General features: G+C 41.0%; 1 protein-coding gene across 1 annotated transcript in view; it reads right to left on the bottom strand.

The window, feature by feature from the left end:
- Positions 1-13,562: 13,562 nt before the first annotated feature.
- Positions 13,563-22,906, bottom strand: part of UBE2D2 (ubiquitin conjugating enzyme E2 D2) — a 42,750-nt gene continuing 33,406 nt past the window's right edge. The window contains exons 6-7 of the mRNA XM_027856546.1: positions 16,604-16,697; positions 13,563-15,253 (exon numbers count right to left, since the gene is read on the bottom strand). Of these exons, the coding sequence (XP_027712347.1) occupies positions 15,208-15,253; positions 16,604-16,697 (140 nt within the window). The 3' untranslated portion in view covers positions 13,563-15,207. The remainder of the gene's footprint in view (positions 15,254-16,603; positions 16,698-22,906) is intronic.

The following is a 22,906-nucleotide window of genomic DNA, read 5'->3' as shown; positions in this document are numbered from 1 at the left end:
GAGGCAGGAGCCCACCAGAGGTCAAGCAGTCCATTCCCCAGTCCCCCAAGTGCGTGGGTGTGTGGTGAAGCTGGGGGGGGGGGGGGGGAAAGAGCAGGGCCGGAGGGGGGGGGGGGGGGAAGACCCGGCGGGGCAGGGCGGGGAGAAAGCCCTCCCTGCTCAGTTTTGGACGAGCCCCAGGGCCAGCCGCCTCTCCTACCCCGGGTCCTCTGTGGGATCCGGTCCGGGCAGAGCCGAAATCCAGGCCGGGTCTTGGCGTCTGCCGGGTGGGCTGGCGGCGGCCCAGGGAGTGTGTGGAAATGACACCGCCAGGGCGGCGGAGATTTCCCCCCCCCCCACCTCCCCCAGCCTGACATTGGCTGGAAAGTGGAGCAGCTCGTCAGGGACAATCAATGGCGATCGATTGCGGCCGCGGCGGCTCAGACAGGCGGGGGGGGGGGGGGGGGAGAGAAGGAGGGGAGGAGTAGGAGGGGGAGTAAGGCCGGGGGCGAGGAAGAAGCCCATCACACAACTGCACAACAACCCACCCAGCCGCGCTAACGCAATGACACACACCCTGACTACGCAGCTCAGTGACAGCCAACTGCACAACTTAGTGACACCTGGACACACAACTTCACAGCAGGAAGACACACACACCCTAGCCACCCACCTACTGCCACACTCCAGCCCTCTGGAACGTCCACCCTCTGAACCCATCTTTAAGGTCCCTTCCAACTGTGGGACCCTAAAACTCACCCCTCCCCCAACAACCCAATGCAATGTGTCCCGCACCCTGGCAATACACTACACTACACTTACACAACAACCCAATGCACACTGTGTCCCGCACCCTGGCAATACAATGTGCTACACTTACACTAGCAACACAACAGTTTTTCCCACGCTCCCAGCAAACACCCGCAGCAAAAAACAAAACAAAACAAAACCAAAAAACCACTGTGCTAAAGGCAACAGTCACACGAGGCAGGTGCGACCCAGGACATGCACACAGGGACGTTATATGCACACAGGGCAGTTATACACCAGAAGCATAATACACACTCCTTGGCTGCACGACAGCAATAAGCAGTGTATCAGCTACACAACACCAAAGCATTGTGACACAGTGAGGGAAACTCCAGCTGCAATGCTAGTGTCTGGGACTGGGGGGAAGAGGGGCCTCAGACAGTGCTGAATCATTAACCAGGGCTGGACAGCCGGAGAGGCCGCCGAGGCCAAGGGAGGTATCGGGGGCATGGCTTTCCTCCAGTCCTCCTTCCTCTCCTTTCCCTCCAGTCAGCAATGTGCCTTATGATTTCCTGCTGGTTCCTGCCGACGTACATACATCATTGATCACAGACCCATGAACTGCGTCGCAAAAAGTCACAAATACACAGGTACACACAAATTCACCTAAAGTCGTGCTATATACCTAAAGTATAAAGATATATCATCTTGCTGGGACAAGTCACACAAATGCAATACGACAACCATGACACCCATGGGTATGATTCCAAACCAACTTCCTTCTTTTTTCAGAGTCTGGATCTGTTCCCCCTCCATCCCCCATTCCTACTCCCAGGAGGGAGAGGAAGGATTTGAAGGCACAATAAGGGCAGCTGTTCCCCTATCCTGACCTCTTACCTTACCCAGCAGCTCCTGGACAGTGTGTATATGTGTATGTGTGTGGTGGTGTGTGTGTGTGAGGGCAACACCTTCTGATCCTTGGTCAGTTAACCTGTCTGGGTCTGTTTCTTTAACTATAAAACGGGTGACTTCTAAAGTCCCTTCCAACTTCAGATCTATGACCCTAATTTGCCCAAGGTAATGATCAAATCAATATCTTTTCTGTGCCTTATTTTCATTTGTAAAATGGTCATAACAGATATACATTCCTGCTCTGACCACATTACCAGTTTGAGTCGTATTTGTCATGAGGGTTGAATAAGATAATAGATATGGAAATGCTTAAGCTTTTATACACATGGGACAGATTACTGTTTCTAGTAGTTAATTATTGGTGGCACAGCGCATAGCACATTGGCCCCAGAGTTAGGAGGAACTGAGTTCAAATTCGGTCTCAGACACCTACTAGATGTGTGACCCTGGGTAAGTCACTTAACCCCAATTGCCTCCAAAAAAAAAAAAAACCAAATAATTATTACTATCAATAAAGAGTTGTATAGTCCTTGTACCGAATATCAGGAGACCTGGATTCTAGTCTGAACTTGGCCACTAAGCTGTGACTTTGGACAAGTCACCCATGCTTGATGGTACTCAGCTGCTTTCTCTGTAAAATGAAGGAGTTGGACATACACATTCTCTAAAATTCCTTCCCAGTCAGTGCCACCTGAGGGGAAGAGGGATAGAAAGAATGGGAGGGTAAAGAGAGAACCTGGGCAGAGATTCCCCCCAGTATGCCTCAGCCCAAGTCTCCGGAAATGCCCCGGAGGAAACAGAGACTGAGTGGGGCTTGGAGAGCCAACAGCCGCCCCTTCACTTCCCTTCCCTCCCGCATAGGCTGGGAAACAGCTGTGTGTTGGGGTGGGGGGGGGGGGGGGGGGAAAGAGGGGTGGGGGCTCTTTCCGCTGCCCTCTCCTCTCCTCCTCCTCCAGTGACGGGGGTGGGGGTGGGGGGGTTGAGGCAAAAGCTGGGCCTGGAGCTGCTTAGTAGATCCCTTCTCACGATTTATGGCTCTGCAGGGCCTGGCCTGCCCTCCCCTTTTATCTGGCCAGGCCCAGACCCTATGCAGCGAGGATTGACACACAGCCACTGCAAACGGGCAGAGACACCCACCTGGGGACACCAGAGCAGAGACAAACACACAGAAATATTCACAGTGAGGGACACACTGACTGAATTACTAAAGATTTTTTTTCTATTCCCCCCCCACACACACACATACACATGCTATAATGTGAGGCCCTGTAGCACTGGCCTTTGGCTGGGAGAAATTGGGAGATGAGTAACACACCAAGACTATGATATGATATAAGCAGTGTGCAGGCCTGGTTCCCACTAGTGGCTCTGAAGATACCTTGCTTGAGCCAACCCCCGAAAAACTGCTTTAGTATCTAATGAAGAGCTAGGGATATTTGGAAGAAGTCTATTTTCCAGGTCACTCCCTCCCACCCTCCATCTCCCAACCAAAGCCTGGGATAAGGAGGGGGAGGGGAAGGATTGACTAGAAGAACTATGCATACCTGGTTCTCCAGCTGGCCTGTCCTCTCTTTGCCAGAGATTCAGCAGCACTGGTCAAAAAAGGAGACAGAGTCTTATTTATGGGATCCCAATTGCTGGGAAACTTATTCCTTCACCAGGCAGTAGTACATAGCCGAGTCAAAAGGCCTGACTTTGAGTTCCACCTCTAACATTTACTAACTGTGTCACTGTGAGCAAGTTATTCCGTTATCTGTCAAATGGGGAGAATGGTATTTGTACAACCTAACACAAGATTGTTGTGAGGAAAGACAGAGTTTTTATTGGTAGCTCCACCTAGTTCGTCCTCTTGAATATTCAATTTGACAATGAATTACCTAACTGCCAGGCATTCTCCTGGGCAGTGGAGATGCTAAGACAAATATGAAATAGTGTCTGCCCTCAAGAAGTTTCCATTTTACTGGAGGACACAAGTACATACCTAGATACACCAAGTATATGCCATATTGCAAGATGATGCTTCAAATTCATAGGGCCCCAGTTCAACAGTGGGCATGGGTTTGCACCAAGTCATTCACTACCCAATTTTTTTTATGACTAAGTAGGGAAGTCACAGGGTCCACAGATAAAGTAGAACATTCACAGTTTGGGGTGGGGGTAGAGAAAGAGGCCTCCCATAGAAAGTAACACTTAAGTAAGCCTTAGAGACAAAGGATTTTGAAGAGAATCAAGAAAAGAATATCCAAACTAGGCAGATGAGTTTAGGGAATCATAGAAAATATATGTAAGAGCATAGACTTAGAGCTCAAAGGAACTTTTTTTTCTTTTTGGTTAGGCAATGGGGTTAAGTGATTTGCCCAGGGTCACACAGCTACTAAGTGTTATGTGTCTGAGGCTGGATTGGAACTCAGGTCCTCCTGACTCCAGGGCCAGTGCTCTATCCACTGCGCCACCTAGCTGCCCCACAAAGGAACTTTGGAGGTTATGTAATCTAACCCTCTCATTTTACAGATGAGGAAACTGAGAGCCAGAGAAGTAGCGGCTTGCCCAAGGTCATATAGGCAGTAAGAATTAGAACCAAGATTCAAACCCAGGTTCTCTGATGCTAAATCTGATGCTCTAGTCTAGTAGTTTAATTTGGCTGAAACATAGAGTATGTGAAGGGGAACAATGGGAAATGAAGTGAGAAAGATTGGTCAGAGTCAGATTGTGAAGGACTTCAAATGACACAATGAAGGAGTTTTATCCTAGAGGCAACAGGGAGCCACTAAAGGTTTTTGAGCATCAGATACATGCCTTAGCTAGGGGCATATAAGCTATATGGGGAATGTACTCGAGTAGGGAAGAGACTAGAAGCAGGGAGACTTAATTAGGAAGCTGTTGCAGTAGTCCAGGCAAAAAGTTCTTAGGACCTAAACTCCTACAGCCTCACATATTCTGGGTCACTACATCCTATCTTACACACTCCCACCATCACAAGCTCTTCCCTGCAATCCTGATGGCTCTGCCCCAACATCCTGCCGGCATTTCCAAGTTTCCCTCGGCCCTGACCCTGACCCCCAGGAGGGAAGGCCTCCTCCTCTTCCCTCCCACCCTCTTGCACACACATTCCAAGCTATCCTCTATCTTATAATCGTGGTGGGGGAAGGAGGATGCCACTTGGAAAGGAGAGTAGGTGACCTTTGCTGCTAGAACAAAGACTGGGGGAGGAGAACCTCTATTTCCCCCCTACCCCCTTGCTTCTGGGCTCTGAGAGGGACCAAAACTCCCACAGATCTTTCTTTGGCCTGGAGGAAAGGGATAAAATGTTCCTTCCTGGGGCCATCTAATAGGAGCAGGAGCTTGGGAGAGAGACCCAGTGCATGAGCCTTGGCAGATATCAGCAAGACCTCTTCCCCATCACCTCCTGCTGCTCCAAATGGAGACTAAAAGTGCCAGAGCTGAGGACTAGAAATGACTGAAAGGAGGATATATTTTTGCATGTTATTTTGCATCTCATTTGCATGGAGTTCTGCTCACATTCCCACATGCCACTGTGCTCTTCCCATCCCCACATTCCCCACCATCCTCTTCTCTCTGGCCCCTGATCCCCACCCCAACAAGGCCCTTGGGATCAGTAGGCCCCCACTGGGTAAGTGCTGAGGTTCTGAGATCCTGGATTTTCCCCCTCGCTGAGACCAGCCTTTAGGCCTGTCTATGAGAGACAGGTGGAGTCAGGGAACTATAATATTAAATTCCATTTTAGGGATACCCAAGAGCTCCCCCAAGCATGAGCTGTGCTGCTATGTTCTCTGACTCTTAGCTGTATTTAAGGACCAACATGCAGGAGGACAAAGGTTGGAGAAGGGGGAAAGTCATCACAGGGCTGACTGGAGGCTGTGCCCTCATAAAAAGGAGAAATAACTGGGAATGCCTCTGAATGGGCTGTCTCGCTCCACCATCGTTCATCTCCCCCCACCCCGACTCTAGATGGAGTAGGGCTTGTCCTGGTAGGGAATTCTAAAAGTGTCCTGGTTTTTCCACTGACTTGGCTCTGTGATCTCTGGCAAATCATTTCTCTCTGGGCCTGTCTTCTCATCTGTAAAATTAACAAGAGAATCTCTAAAGCACAGCCCATCTCTGAAATCCGGTGATTCTGAAACCAATTTTAAGCATTATTAAGCATCTACTATACATAAATCATTGTGCTAGACACTGGGAATACAAAGGCACAAAAATGAAATGGTCCCAACCCTCAGGAAGCTTCCATTTTATTGAGGTGATAGAACATGTATACACATAAGTAAATACAAAGTAATTTGAGAAAGGAGAAAGCACTAACAGCTGGTGAGGATCACAAATGGCTTCTAAGGGAAAGGGCTTGTGAGCTGAGAAACAAAGTATGGGGGCTGATAGTTCTGATATGAAGTGGCATCCTTCAGGCAAATGCATGGAGGTGAAAGATGGAAAATTTAGTTTACCAGGTAGTTAGCAATTCAGTTTGTCTGGAAGTGTGTGAAGGGAAGCAATGTGAAATTAGACTGACGAGGGGAGGGGGGGTTAAGCTGGATGGTGGAGGGCTTTTAAGTGAAGAGCTGAGAAGTTTGTAATTTTTCAAGGTAATAGGGAGCCTCTGAAGGTTTTTGTGCCAAGCAGTAAGCTGGCCAGGTCTATATTTTAGGAAGTGCATTTTGACAACTATGTGGAAAATTACAGCGTTAAAAAGATTTAGATTTTGAAGGGGCCTTGGAGAATGAATTGGACAAGGAAATACTGGAGGTAGAGAGACAAAATGGAAGGCTTTAACAGTAGTCCAGGTGAGAGGTGATAAGGCCCTGAACTCGGGTTAACGGCTATGTGGATGGCAAGGAAAGGATAGATGCAAGAGATATGATGGAATCAACAGGACATGTGGTTGGGAATGTCTGTCTCTGTCTGCCTGTCCTTACTCAGTTCCCCTTAACCAGAAGTGTCCCACCAACCATCTTTCTGGCTTCAGTCAAAGGCCAACATCTTTTCCTCCCTAGTTCTCCAGGGATCAGACAACAGCTCTTCCTGCTCTTGCTCCGAGATCGACCTCCACACATTCAAAGGTCCTCATTCAGTCCAGTGCTATTCCTGCCTAGTCCACTCCCTCCTTCCTTAATCATACACCAGTACCACCATCTTGACCCTGTCTTGTTCTTCCCTTCACTCGTGGGCTTCCTGAGATCTAGGGTGGAATCAAATCTAGACTGAGCACCCTAGGTTCCTTTCTCCCACTGAGTTCAATTAGTCAATATACATTTATTAAACACCTACTATATGCTATGCTGTGTGGCAGGCACTGTGCTAGATATTGGCATATAAAAACAAAAATTAAATAATCCCCTCCTAAGGAGTTTATATTCTGGCCAGGAAGTCTATATATATATATACATATATATATACATGGATGGATAGATATATATACATACATACAAAACAAAGTGATTTTGGAAGGCACCAGCAGCTGGTTGGATCTGAAAATGCTCTTTGGCTGATCTGGGTAATTTCAGGCTGGGTCTTTGGTAGCTGTGGTTTGAGTTGTATTATTTTCTACCCCATCCTTCCCCATGGGATTGAAAGGAATAGGAAATACTGAGGAAGAGGTGGTTTGGATAATCACTGTTCCCAGGGCCTGGGGGTGGGGTACTGTGGAAGTAAAGGCAGAGGATGGCAGGCTCCTCAAATCTGGAAACATTTGCATAACCCAGATGGTGAGCCCTGGAATTTCAAAGCATTCCCCCTGGGAGGAGGCATCTGTCTTTCTGGCCCTGCTGGCCTACAGCTGCTGAGCCTGAGAACTGGCTAAAGTGGGAGTGCCCCAGGAGCATCCTACCCCTCAATGAACTCAGGTGGGAGCGCCTAGGTCCTGTATGGCTATTTAGACCACAGACTTTCCTTCTCTCTAGACCATCAGATTGAAGATGTACATTACCCATTCCCCAGGAAATTCGGTGGGGGTGGAAGGAAGGTTCATTACTATCTGGAAACAAGAGCCCAGGATCTAGGTAGGAGTGGCCTTATCTCAACCAAAAGGAGGCATTCATTCACCTAGGAAGGTGAGATGAAGACCCACTGGACGACGTACCCAGGATGCTAGAGATTGGATTCTGGTTGCCCACAGGAATCCCTATCAATGGGTTCAAATCAGTCAGTTATGGGGGGTATGGAGGGGAATCTAGGGGTCCTAATGTGTTAGAATGGACCAACTAGATCCTAAGGAACTTGAGAACCTGAAAGGTCAGCTTCTTCTCCTCACTCCAGGGGAAGTCAATAGCATCCAAGTTCCCTTTTTGTTAGAGAAATGTATTACTCCTGAAGCCAAAGCATTCTGGCTATGATGCCTAGCTGCATAGTGGGTGGGTAACAAAACTGAATAGTCCCTCTCATCAGTTAGGCCTGGAAAAAGGAAAAGAAAACAAGGGGAGGTCCAACAGCCCAAGAAGGGAGGTGGGGGCTAAAGAAGAAACTCCCAAAGGCCAGACTCTTGAGATAAGGGGGGATATCAGGAAAGAAAACACAAAGTGATGGTGCTAGGCAGGTTAAAAAAAATTGGGGGGGTGGGGCTTCTTTGTCTAATGTTGAATAGGGCTGGATAACTGAAATGTTCCCCTTTCAAATTACCCCATGGGAATTAGCAACACCTAAAAGACTTTTGATGGGGTGGGGGCTAGTACACAGCACTGACTGACCCTGGCTCCTTCAGAGACTAGTCCTGTTACCATCTCCCTTACAAACACCTCCTGTGCTTCTCCCCCCAGAATGATTTATTAGGTGCATCAGGGTTATGAGAAACTTTCCCTTTAACGAAACTGCCCTTACACTCAATCTATTAAGGCTGACCACCTCATTTCTTGATGACTATGCTGGCAAATGCCATTCAGCACAGGGGCCTTGGACTTTCCCAGTTAGGTGATCATTGTATGCCATTCCACCTGGGACTCCTAACATGGACAGAGGTAATCAGCTCCACTCTAGCACCTCGATTCCCTACCCCCAGGACTGCAGTGCTAAGGAAGCACAGCCGTGTTAAGTCCTCAGCCTTTCCTTGCCCCTCGTCTCTTTGACCACCAGGCTTGGTCTGGCCAATGCTGTGGGTAACCACTGCCCTCTGCTGGCTACACAAGCACTGGCAGTCATTCAGACCTAAGGGCAACTGCCATCACTTTCTCCACTCATTTCAATTCAGTCTCAGCACTAACCAAATTTGTGCCTAAGACTTCAATCCTTGGGACACGGCACTCTGTCTCAACTATCGATATGGAATGAAAAGTCTGCCTCAAGCCCCCAAATGCTCACTCCGAAAATCTGGCCCTTTAGGCCCCAGCCCTTTATAGGTAAGAAAAGTAAAGCAGAGAGGATGCTTTTGTGGAGAATTGGATGGTGTAGAACAACTCTTCTCTGAGGTGGGCCTGGGGAAAGTAAGTAGTAACTACATTACAGGAACCAGTTTTGATATTGGCAAGACCCCTAAGAAGCCAGGGCCTTGTCCCTTATGAAAGGAATAAGGGAGAAAGGTCCCAGGAGACTGGGTAGAGGGAGTAGGGAGGGAGGGTAAGGCTGATGACTTCAGTACCTTGATTCCAGATCTGTTCTTTTTTCACTTACAAGGCAAGAAGGGCCTCGAAGTGTAGCACAAGGACTTGGACACATTCATTCCTCATCCTGAGGGTGAACTTTTGTTTGGTTATCAAGTGGGGAATTCCACTGATACCCAATCTAAATGGTGTTTCTGTATCCATACACAAGATGTCAGCCCAAGCTGGAAGGCCTTGGGTTGCTTCTCTTCTGTAATGCCATGTCAGGGACCCAGGAAAGGCACATTTATTTGAGGGTGTCATCGGTACAGAGCCCCTCTCTCTCTCTGGGAGTCCCTTAATGATAATACTTTCTCACACACAAAACAAAACCTCAAGCTTACTTAGGAGGCATTTTTTTAGCACAAACCAATCTTCTAAACTCTATAAGGAGAGACACATGCGGACAAAACTACCAATGGGGTAAATATCTTTTTCCCACCCATCATTCTGGCTAACCTGCCCTTTCCAGATAGCCTCACATCACTGAAGCAAGCAGAGGTACCATTATAAAGGCTGCTTCTAATGACAGTACGGCAGAAGACCACTATTTAGGGGGCACCTCCATTTTGGTCTGAGCACCTATTCATGAAGGTGATTTTTTTTTTTACCTTCTAGAGCAGCCACCTGAGGGCAGCACACATCCTTCTACTGTTGTATGGAGATCTCTCCTACTAACAATCTCACTTGTCACCTTTGAATATAGCCAGAACTTGAAGAAAACCTAGAACCTAGATATAGTTTCTTTGTCAAGACTGAGACTCCCTACCAATCTATAACACTCCCAGATAACCTTCTTCCCCAATCAAGGACCACCCTTAACCACCTTCACTTACTATAGCCACAGCTCAAACCTGGGACACTGCCCTTACAAAAACAAAACACCTTAGCTCTTCCCTCCCCTGCCCAATAACAGCCTTAGTCCTGGACACTGGCAGCTATGCTGAGAAGCAACACTACAAATCAGACAAACCGGTTTTCTTAAGTTACTAAACTGTAAATTTCAAGAATGCCTATACTTACAGTATCATACAGAATGTGAACTTGCCTCATCTTCTCTCTAGATTACAAATTCATGTGTCCTTCTCTATAATCCCACAACAAGCCAGCAGAATTGGACTAAATCTAGTCCAAATAAGTCAAACTGGTGTGCTTCAAATCTTAACTCTGGAGAAGACTCTCTTGGCAGGCACACAAGTGCTTGAAGCCTAGCTGACTTTTCCCAATCACTTTCTCTGGAGGCCTAGGCCCTGAAACAATACATGCAAAGTATTTTAAAAATTCCACCTGAAATTTTTAAATTAGCACTTTATAGAGTGAAAAGTTCAAATCTGAAAGGCCTTAAGATCTTCAGGGGGTTGAAAACCCACCCAGAGCCTTCAGGGTTGGTCCATGGATTAAAGTTCTTTCAGTCTGGAGCCCAAACAGATTGCTCACCTTTTCCTTAAAGGTAGGTTGGGTATGTCATCACTAATAAGTTTGAACAGGTGCTAAATACATTAACCAAAAAGAGTTCTGTTAACCTCTGTATCTAGAGATTACTGGGCATAGGCTATCAGTCAGAAACCTGTTCCTTGCTACTTTAAAGAATAACTTTGGCACCAAGTTCTCACAGGGTTCTCTTTCAAAGACAAACAGTTCTTTTTGGTTCCTTTTTCAAGGATGCCAAAGCACTACCTACATTGCTGCATGAAAACACGTAGATGGGTCAGGCTTAGGAAGGATGCTTCGTACCCTTCCTTCAGAAATTAAACCAAGTCCTTCCATTTCATGGACGTCCAAAGCCCACGCTAGGCCCATTAAGATCCTATCTGGAGGACTGAGAGACTTCAGAGGAGCCGAGTTGTTTAGGTTTTAGCCTGTTGAAGAATTGAACACACTTAAACTAAGCAAAGACCTTGATAAAAAATCATGCAGATCATGAAAAACGTCAACATGAAGTGTAAAGAGTCAGATGCTTGGTTCCAAAATACAGGCTCCTAGGCAAGTCTTTTAACTCATCTTTAAAACTGGACTGTAGCTAAAATGCTCTAACTTGGCCTTAACACCTGGGGGTTATTAGAATGAGACAAGATATTTATAGTAGAACGCACTCTGAAGTACCACAAAATTGCAAGGTATTAAGATGAAAATAATCGCTATAACTTAACAATGTTTTTTTGCTGGCTTCTACCAGTCCAAAGCTACTGTGAAAATCTGTTACAGATTTTGGTCACAACATTTCACCAAATACGAGTTCATGCAACTACATTCATTCTTTTGGGTTCAGATCACTGCCTAAACTACCAGAGTGGTGACGATGTAGCAATATGTTGATGGTAAAAACGAAGACTAAAGTTTTTCAAATTTGGTGAAGGGCAAATCCATGAGGGAACATCCCTTCCTTGAATGATCTTGGCTCTAGCTTTTATGCCTCTGGTCATATTCCAGCAGTAATATGCATGTGGTTACACTAAACTCAATGACTATTATAATATTTAAACCTTTAAATAAAAGGAGACCTAACTTTACAACCAGACAAACCTCATTTGTATCATGGATCATACCCATTTAAGTTGGTGTCCACTACAAGGTAGTTTACTACCCAGGATAAACCACCTACATTTGTTTAAAGAAGCCAGTTTCCTCACTTGGAAATCAGCCCAAATGACTTGTCAAGTCAGTAGTACAAATTCTAATCATTCAATTATAGGACTTTTCAGGTATTCCTTCTCTCTCGCAGGCATTATCCTATGTAATGGCCATCTTTCCCTTAATGTCAGAACGCATTGTTGCTGGTTGGTTGGTTGGTTGTTTTTTTTTGGTCAAAAGGGCAAATCACAAATAAAAATGGGATAAAATAGATGCCTAGAATTTAAAAAATGCTTATAGTTTATCTGAATAATGGGAAGAAAGCAATGGAGTAGACTTCCCAAATCTCAAGTACCTTTTTTATATGGAAGATGCAGCAGGTTAGTATTTACCAAGGGTATCATTACCTTAATTCAAGCCAAAGTTTTCAACACACCAAATATAGTTATAGATGAATAATCTGCATGGCAATTAAGTAATATTTAAGATACTCCAGTCTTAATAAGCAGCAGTTAGAATGGTCCTCAACTACCCAGTTATTAAAATGCTAAGGGGGAAAAAAAGTTATTTTTATAACTTTGGACAGCAAAAATACATTTATTTGTATGTCGTCTTTGATTTAGGAAACAGACTTTCCCTTAATAACAAGTCAAATGTCAGAGTAAAGTGGAGTGGGGATGAGGTGCCTGAAAAATAGGATCAGTTGAAGCTCTCTTCATGTAGTTTTACGTTAGGGATTCTAATTCATCCTATTCCTTTCCTTCCTTTAAAATCTCTTAAGGTACTTCCTTTTGTCTTCAGGAAACCACCAAAAGTGTAGAAATTGGCAAGTTAATGTCACTTTGTTGTTGTAGTCCTATACAAAGTGTAATGTTATAAAATCTCATTAGCAAATAAGGAGTAATTTCACACATGGAACTGTATTGGCTACAATTTAACACTTGTATATACCCAAACCACCATAAGAGGAAAGGTCATATAATCACATTTTGGCTTTTCTGCAGGTCTCTTTCAAATAACTACAGTGATACTCCTGGTATGTTTGCATGTAAACAGCTCAATCATCTATAGGGAATTTTTGCTTTTGAGTTCTGTGTGACATCATCTCTTTTGCTTAATTGCTTTGTAAAATGGGAGAGCCATCTTTCAGCTCTTCAGTGATCAAGCACATGCCTTCCCCAAATAGAAAAAAAAAAGGTAAAAATGCATTCTACCTCAAACACAAATGTTTGAGATTATCCAAAGTTTATTGTACCCTTTCGTTAAGGGCTTCTAAGACATGCTAGTATCAGACTTTATCTAGTGCTTCAAAATAATTATGAGACTCTACCTAGTGAGGGGATCTAAAAATTACATGAAACTATTTTTGGTAGACAAGATAAGTCACTCAGTAATAGGGATAAACGTCTGCTCAAATTAAGTTTAATTTCAGGGGAAAAGTAGCAACTATACATCTATGGCAGCAATGGAAGGCCTCATCTTTATTTGTCCATAATACTGTGGTTAGAGTAATTCAAGTTAGATATAGTGCTCAAGCATAACTAGTTCAAAGCTCAGTATCATTTTTTTTTTCCCAAAACCTTTCTCCTTTCATGGAGAGTGGTTATGAAGGAAAAAACCTCCTCTTAGACAAAGCAGGATGTGGAAAATACTAAATGACAAAAGTATCAGAAAGAATGCAAGAAAAACAAGCCGTGGAGTTAAGTATCACATCTAGGTTCAAAGTTGCATGACCAGTGAGACACTAAGAGATAAGACAAGTTGAACAAATTTAAACCAAAAGCAGTGGACATTTATTCCTCAGTTTTTTGTGCAAGAGTGTAGAGACGCATTTGGAAAATGGATGGGACAAAACCTCAGATCTAAAGGTGTTGCTTTGTGGTGACCTGGTTTACAATTAAATCCAGAGAAGAAAAACTTGTAACTCACCTAGTTCATGGAACGCTTCTGGCAAAGACACTGGTTTACAAGTAAAGTTTCCAACTACATCTTTTACTAGAGTCAAGTGAAGACTTCAAAAAGTCACATACAAGTACAATTTTAAACTGAATGAACATCTTGCAATTGTTAGTGCAAAGTAATAATGTAGATTTCTTCATTATGAAATTGTGCTGACGTTCTGCAGGTTTGTTAAATTTTACTCTTTTAACATTTGATATTCAGTTACAGAGGTTAACTTACTAACCATATAAATGCATTTGTGTCTTATATCCCACACACGGGAATGTCTAAGTTTTCATGACATGTTGCTTAGATTTTCATTAATAAAGTAAACTTCTTATTTGGTTTAACAGTCATGTTCCTTGCACACTAAACATTTAAATTTTATCGAGGTGCTTTTAAACTTATGTTCCTATCTCATTTGGTCAAATTTAATACACAGCCTTTCACTATGTAAACTGTGATTTTTTCATGATTTTGAAATGTAACTGGTCTGAATGCAGAAGTTGGGGTGGGGGTAGGGGAAGAGGGAGGGTGTAGAATCCACCACTAATCTCAGCTAGACAAACTGTTCTTGAAATTAAAAAAGCCTGTTCACACAAAATTATATGTAATGACTGTAGTAATCAGTTTATTACACAGATTAATCATTCTTGAACGTACAAGCTCCAGAGGAGCAATTGGGTCTTTAAATATACACAAGTATTTCTGTCAAATGAATTTTTACCCTTACATCCAGATAGACCTAAGCAGTTAAAAAACATAAGAAAAATTAAGAGCTATTAGCTATGTATTAACTGAGAAACCACATACAAACCAAAAAGTATTGGGGGGAAAGGGGGTGATGGAGAAGAGCTGAAAAAAAAAAAAAAACAAAACACCCATCACTTTATGTACTAATAGCTCCAATCCATTTAAATGTTGACCAGTTAAACTTAGACCTTAAAATACAGGATGTGGGTACAGTTTAATCTTGTTGGTCGAAACATTTACCTAAGATGTAGGTCCTTCAGAATAAAATGAATACAGAAACAGCTTGACGTTCTTCACCTTGCTTTTCATAACTGTTATGAGTTTAAAAGGATTCCACTTTTTAAAAAATTCTCCCACAGGTCAGTGTAACTGTCCTCCCCCACCCCAAGCCATACAACACCCACCCCTGCGCCCTTGCATTGTTTATCCAATTAAGTCAATAAGGAAAGCTTTTAGTCTCACAACTAGGTTATGACTGAAGAACTGGCTTTTCACACACACACTTCTTTGCTAGGAGTCAATGTTGGTACGGGAAATACAGTATTTCTATTTTGTTGTTCCAAGTATGTACAACACGCAGCACTGCTGTATCAGGTAAACATGTGCACAGGGGAAGATGAGGCGTGGGCTCATAGAAAGCAGTCAAATGGAAATCAAAAGGACTTTCTCTTTCAGAGTTCCCCTATCTTTATTTGTAGAGGTTATCCAATAATTTCTTTAATTACATCGCATACTTCTGAGTCCATTCCCGAGCTATTCTGTTGTACCTGTACATACAAAGAGAGGGTTGGCTTAATAATACATGTCAACTTCAGTTACTTAGCAGACTTTAGGTACTAAGTGGAAAGACTGAAAACTTTCTGTAGAAGTAGACACCTTCCCAGCCCAGTTATCTAATTTGTATTTATTTAAAAAAAACCCAAGGGGAAGATGGGTATTAGGCTGAAAAAGGGAAACAATCCTCACTCTCTTCACTCCCTCCCCCGAAAAAACAGAGAAATGCTATATATTTCAAAACAAGACCACAGTACAAAGTACTCATAACTTGATCCGAAAAAAAAAAAAAAGAAAAAAAAAGTAAAGCATTTAAATAGAGGTATATACCAGTCTCTGAGCAAGTGCTAAGCTTATTCTGTATTTGTGGTTGGCCTTCTACTGCCAAGAAAAATCTTAAATTCATTACCTCTGGCATACTTGAGACTGTATAATTTTCACAGGAGCCCTGTACATAAAGGCTTTTAATTTCTGCAATAGCTGCTTTTGGCAGAACTTAATCAACCTGGATAATGATATAGGTGACTTACTGTTCTAGAAAAAGTTACATTTAATTCAAATTGTCCAGTATGAAAAGATTTAAACAGAACAAATATTCTGTAAGTCTTCCATTAGACAGGAGTGGAGTTGAAAATTCTTCTGCTAGCTGACCCACAACCCCACAGAAAGGAAAAGAGGCAAAATTTGGTCCATTTTATTCCAAATACAGTCAAAAAGCTGAATGATCCATATCAAACTATTTCAAGCCTAGCCACTACTCAGCAATTTTACTACAAGATACAAGGATGACCACTGTCAGACCTTAAAAAAAAAAAAGCCAAACTCATTACTCTCAAACAAATTCTAAATCCTTAAAGGAGATCTTCCATGTATCTGTTTAAAACACCACCAACTTTTTGTCCATCATTAAGTTTTTCCCATTTTCTCAGTGAACATCTACAGTAGGGGAGGTTAAAATGCACTTCACATTTTGATACTAACAGATCTTAAATCTTCTGGGATTCTCATTGGAAAGTTCTAAAATGTCTTTGAAACCCAGAATGAAGATTTTACAAGGAAAAAAATCCTATCTTTGTGTTGCACTTATATACTTTTCCCACTAGATGCTGCCAATGGTGATGGTTTCTTTATTCTCGTTGCTTTAGAACTTACATCAATTTGAGTAGTCCATTCACAACGTATGAATTCTTGATGAAAAATATTTATATATTAAATCCCCACTTAGGTATGAAGTTCTAAGTAAATACAAAGGCTTTTTACTAAGGATGCATCAGACAATGACTATCTTTAAACTTTAGTTGAGGTCTAAAGCTGTATCTCCCTTATCTGACTTCCATACTTACTTTTCTCTATCTGTTTTGTAGATCCGTGCAATCTCAGGCACTAAAGGATCATCTGGATTGGGATCACACAACAGAGAACAGATGGACAAGAGTACTAGGAAGAGAACAAACAGCAATTTTAGCAGGGTAATGAGAAAAGTCAAATGACACTTTTCCTGACTCCAGTCAGGACTGTACTTATCAGTTACTCTTACAGATTGTTCTAAGGATTTCAAAAGGTTTTCAGAGTTCTAATTTAAAAAATAGTTAGCATTAAGCAATTAAAGCAAGTCTGGACAAACAGGATACATGTTACTGTAAAATAAAGCATATTCTTGAAAAGAATTTAAAACTATACCAAGCTATACACACCAAACTGACCCAATGATACTATTACTTGGCAAATAGTACAAGGGAAAGATCTTTATACGTACAAAAATATTGTACCAGCACTTTTTGTTTCTGCAAAGAACTAGAAAAAAAGTAGGTATATATCAGCCGATGAATGGCTAAAGAAATTATATGAATGTAATAGGATATTATTGTACAGTAAGAAAGAAAGAAAAAAATAAAGGAACCAGAGAAAAACCATCAGTACACTAATACATAAAAAAATATGAAAAATATATGCACTATTCCATACCCACTGACTTCTCATCTCTGCAAAGGAAGTTTCATATCCCTTCTCTGAAGCCATGCTTCTTTGTTATTTTGTAACATTCACTTCCACCTGTTCTGTGCTGATTATTCCTCCCTCACCCCTCCATTTCCATTGTTATAGTCATTATATAGGTTTTCATGGCTCTGCATATTTTACTCTTTATCAATTCTTCTAAGTCTTTCCATGATTCTTCATATATGTTATTTCTTATAGCACAGTAATATCCCATTACAGTAATGTACCACAACTTGTTTAGCTATTTCCTAACCAATGGACATCTATTTTGTTTGCAGTTCTTTGCTAACTCAAAAAGTGTTAACTAACTATAAATAGTCTGGCATATGTGACATAGTCTATTCTTTTCATCAGTGAATTCCTTGGGGTATAACCCTGGTTAGTGGAAATCTTTGGGTAAAAGTAATATGGACATTTTAGTTACTTTTTATGCATGATTTTAAATGGTTTTCCAAAACAGTTGTATACTAATTCATAGCTTCACCAGCAATTCAGTAGCATATCTATCTTCCCACAATTCCTTTAACACTGACTATTTTCATCTTTTGTCATCTTTGCTAAGTTAATGGGTGTGAGGTGAAAACTCAATGTTGGTTTGATTTGCATTTTTCTTACTACTGATTTGAAGCATTCTTTCATGTAGTTGTTAATAGTTTGCAATTCTTTTGAGAAATGACTATTCATATCCCCATTATTTATTGGGGAATGGCTGTTGGTTGGTCTTATCTATATTTGTTAGTTTATGTGTTAGTATGCTAACTTATTATACTGGTTAGTATACAAATTGGATACTAAACTTTTATCTGAGAAATTAAATGTATGATGACAGGCAAAGGGGAGAGAAAATGATCCCTATTTGCTGATGACATGATAGTTTACTTGGAAAATCTGGGGGAATGAGCAAAGAAATGACAGTATGAACAACAGAAGTGATGATGTTCAGGCATCATTCAGACTTGACCATTAATAATTACATTAACTAATGAGACAGAAAGAACCAATAAATACTTTCAGATGGTAGAGCCCTTTGGAAGGGCTAGTCCTATTCCAAGTGATGCTTAGAAGGTAAATTGGTGAGGGAAAAATCCTTATTTTGAAAGAAGAAAACAAAGAAAATTAAAGTTGACCTTTGGCTAGAAACTATGCCCACATTTGAAACTTCAGGCTCAAGATTTTATTCAGGATATACATACATACATACATACACACACATGCTATAATTTATATTAATTATTGCTTTAAAGCCCAGAATTAGTGTACAAATAATGCAATAAATTCTGATTCAGCTTTTAATTCCGACATCTTTTTTAGATTTTTATTTTGGTATGGATGTTTTAGATTCTCGCTCCCCCTCCCAAAAACGGATCAAAAAAGTAACAGGGAACAATGTCCTTTAACCATGCTTTTCTAGGTTCTTAGGTTTTAGAGCCAGGAAGGATGTTTGGGAACATCTAGTCCAATACAGTCATTTTATAGATAAAGAAACTGAGGCATGTAGAGATGAAATAACTTGCTCAGGATCATAGAGCTACACCAGGAACCTAGGTCCTTTAACTCCAAACCTAATCCTGTCTTCAATCTCTTTTACATCATAGGTCTTCCTTGAATAACACAAACGAAAAAATACCTATATTGATGACACATAGCACATAACCCCAATTCTCCTCCCCCTTTTAAAGACACAATCTTCCCACTTGCATTTCTATGGAGACCACTGAACTCCAGTGAGCTCAGTATTAAAATATAATTTATGTCCTGCTAATGTGAGGTAATGTAAAATGTTTTTGAGTAGCTTTATAAGGTAATATTCTTACTTCATCTCATGCCACTACCAATTCCTGTTATTTCTCATGCATCAAACTTTTTAAAATTACATTTTATTTTACTTTCAGTTCCAAATCAAATTCTCTCCCTCCTTCTCCCCTGTCCCCCACCCACTGAGAAGGCAAGAAAAACAACTCATTACAAATATGTAGAGTCATCATGCACCAAACCTTAATGTTCTCTCTGTTCCTTAAGCTAAAAATTTTAATTCCTTAGCTTTTCTATCCCAACATTAACAGTGTTAGCACAGTCTTTGAATAAATTTAGGCTTTTCCAGCTCAGTTCTTATCCTATATATCTAGAAACATTAACTATACCATCAATATTTTTGGAAGTAAGTGACCTACTGCATTCTCTGAACAACAAGCTACTTTTTCAAATCTGATCAAATCCTTTCAGGTTACTGTCAAGTCTATGCTGCCTATTTATTACAAAAACATTTCCTGAGCAACTACTATGTATATTATATACAAGGTACTAGTAGGGAATACAAAGGTGTTTTAAGATGCCACAGTATATTAAACATTAACATGTATGGCCATCATGTTGCTTTTAAAAGCTTGTTCTAAAGGCTTTTAGTCACATGGCAGTTGTAAAATAATGATTGCTTACCAACTTAAGGAGACTACCCTCAGAAATTTGATGAATAATTTTAAACAAGCTAACATGTCAAATTCACGAAAAGTACAGAATTTTCCATTAACCAAAGTGCGCTTCAAACATTTCTTTATAAAGGATATGAACCTCTACTATAGTGTTGATATTTTCAGTGAGAATTTAGAATTTCATCCTATGACACAAATGGAGAATAGACCACATTTACTAGAAAGTAACCATCAGTTCTAATTCTTTCTGTTCAATGATTAGTGTTTCTAATTTCTGATGTTAGCATAATTGTCTGATTTCTTTCTATTGCTTCTGTGTACCGAGCAATGACAATGAACCATTGTTAAGCCCAAGATTTAGAGATGTTTATTTAGGATATTATTAGATATTATCCCATGTCACCTCAATTTAAACACTTTCATTGCACTGTCCTCTAATTTGGGTGTACAATCTATTTTCCACAAACTCAAATTATTGCTTATTTTATTTTTAAACTTTCCATCTGTTAAGATGAACACATTTCTAGAAATGTGGAAGTCACTGAATATCCACTGGAAGTAGACAGTGGGTTTTTGGGCAGGGGGATTGGGAAATGATTGGAAATTCATACAACTTTAGCATCCTTTTACACATATACGATTATACTGTCATCAGTTTATGAAAATAAGAGACTCAGAAAAACAGGAAACTCTAGGGGAAAATGTTCTTAATCTGTTCATTTTTTCTTCAAATTCCTTTAGCCTTTATAACTCTAGTACTCTAATTGTAATCTTCCAAATAATAAAAGCTAGCCTTTATACAGCACTTTTTGCAAAGTGCTTTACAAAGTCTCATCTGACCCTCATACCAACTCTGAGATGTAGGTGGTATTGCTACTTCCATTTTATAGATGAGGAAACTGAGACAGGTAGAAATAACTTGCCTAGGCTCACAGAGTTAGTAAATGTCTGAGGACAGATGTGAACTCAGATCTTTCTGGTTCCAGGTTCAGCACTTGGCTGCCTCCAAATAGTATGCATATTCCATGACTCACTATGACATATTAATTCTAATACATTTTAATAGCTACAAAAACAATTTTTCCTGGTTTTCAAATAGTTAATTCAAATTAGAATGAGAAAAAGTATACTAAAAAGCAACAATGAACTATATAATGTATGTAAAATGTTAGCTAAGATACAGCCAGTCATTCCCATAAACTCACTATATGAACTAATTTCAGATACCTGTTATGAACTACCATAATGGTAACTCATTTTTCTTTTTATAACTCTATCATCAAATCAGTGTCTATTAGAGTTTCCAAGTATTCTTTCAACCACTTGTAAAAATTTTTTCATTTTTGTTACTCTCTTTCTTTTTTTGGGGGGGGGGAGGTGAGGGGGTTAGGCAATGGGGTTAAGTGACTTGCCCAGGGTCACACAGCTAGTAAGTGTTATGTGTCTGAGGCCGGATTTGAACTCAGGTCCTCCTGAATCCAGGGCCGGTGCTCTATCCACTGCGCCACTTAGCTGCCCCACTGTTACTTTCCTTATTGAGTTTTAGTTCACTGATCTTTTTTATGGGTCTTCTCTGTACCCCACTCCTCACTCTCCCTCTCAAAGTAATGGGTCATTCGCATATTATTTATTCAACTCTTCATTTTAGTGCTTGGACATTCAGTAGGCTGCATACTTCATCAGGAAGATTCCTAATACTCATCCTTTTCATTAGTATCTGGACATGCAGCTTTTCTCAATTCCAGCAGCATTCCAAATGGCTTTTCAAAATATTCTTCAACATACATATGCCTTGAAATTCATGCCAATTTACTAAATAAAGAATGACTTTACAAAGGTATTTGGCTAAGTGAGGTATGCTAAGAAACTGAAATTTCAAGAAAGTCAATACAATATTCCAAATGAAGTTACAAATACCACTGATTCAAAATAGTTAGTATCTCTTCACATTCTAGCTACCTTGAAAAACAGATTCCTAGACATGGAGGAAACAGAAGCACAAACACTTTCTTGAATAGTATCTAAGACTTTTTTTAAAAGGTAACATTAGAGATAGGAGAAAAAGTAGAAATAAAGTTATGAATATGATTTATGGGTTCATAGAAATACCTCCTCTCTCTGTACCCAACCAGATCAGGGGAGTCATGGTTCTAACCTTAGTCAAAGTATATTCAAAGGTACAGTCATAAATAGTATCCAAAGAGCCCTTGCATTATAAGAAGGCCCATAAAAAGGACAGGCCTTCTCTGAAGATAGAAATTTAATTTGTAGTTATTAAAGGGTCAAAGAGTTTTTTAAGTTGTCTTTTTGGGGGCGTGGAAGGGAGGAGAGGTGACTGCTAATCATTAGTCTTGTACAAGCCTAGCTTACGATGTTGATTAGAGACCTGGAGGTTTAAAATCTATTTTCAGAAGATTGTATTATAATGGCATACAGCAAGAGTTGGCAAACTATGACTTGTAGAACAAATGGTTTTAATCATTCTTAGCTTGTGGACCATGCAAAAACAAGTGGGCTGGATTTGGCCCACAGGCTGTAGTTTGCCAACCCCCTAGTGTATGTTGTTATTCAGTTGTGTCTGAATTCTTCATGACCCAATTTGGGGTTTTCTTGACAAAGACATACTGGAGTGCCATCTCCTTCTCCAGCTCATTTTATAGATGAGAAAGCAGAAGCAAACAGGGTTAAGTGACTTGCCCAGGGTCACACAGCTGATAAGTATATGAGGCCAGTTTTGAACTCAAGTTCTCCTGACTCCAGACCTGGCACTCTATTCATTGTGCCACCTAGCTGCACTACCCCCAACCCCCATATAGACACAGTGTATAACAACAACACATGTGGCAAGGGATGCCATAATTAATCTTTTCCTTTTCATCCCTTAGTTTCATCATTAAGTACAATGGAAAATAGCTGACCCTCAAAGAGGGCCCTTTTATTCTCTTTTGCTATTATTTTTCTAGGACCTTTTCTCAAACACATTTCTAAAAGGATTCATGTCTAAGTCTCAAGTGGAAAGTTTCATATTGTTAATGTGCTTGCAGAAAATTTCTGGTAAAGCTAATACTGAATAAAGACTCAAATAGAATATAATCATTGGTAGTCCTTCAGAGTATGCATTTTTATAATTTAAATACTTCTTATAATAACCTTTATTACATTCTCCTATAAAGATTATTTAGATGAGCTGTGTGTGTGTGTGTGTGTGTGTGTGTGTGT

The sequence above is a fragment of the Vombatus ursinus genome, unplaced genomic scaffold (assembly GCF_900497805.2).
Source record: "Vombatus ursinus unplaced genomic scaffold, bare-nosed wombat genome assembly UNPS02011572.1, whole genome shotgun sequence".
Lineage (NCBI taxonomy): Eukaryota > Metazoa > Chordata > Mammalia > Diprotodontia > Vombatidae > Vombatus > Vombatus ursinus.
The sequence above is the reverse complement of the archived record's forward strand: the minus strand, read 5'-3'. Positions and strand labels throughout refer to the sequence as shown.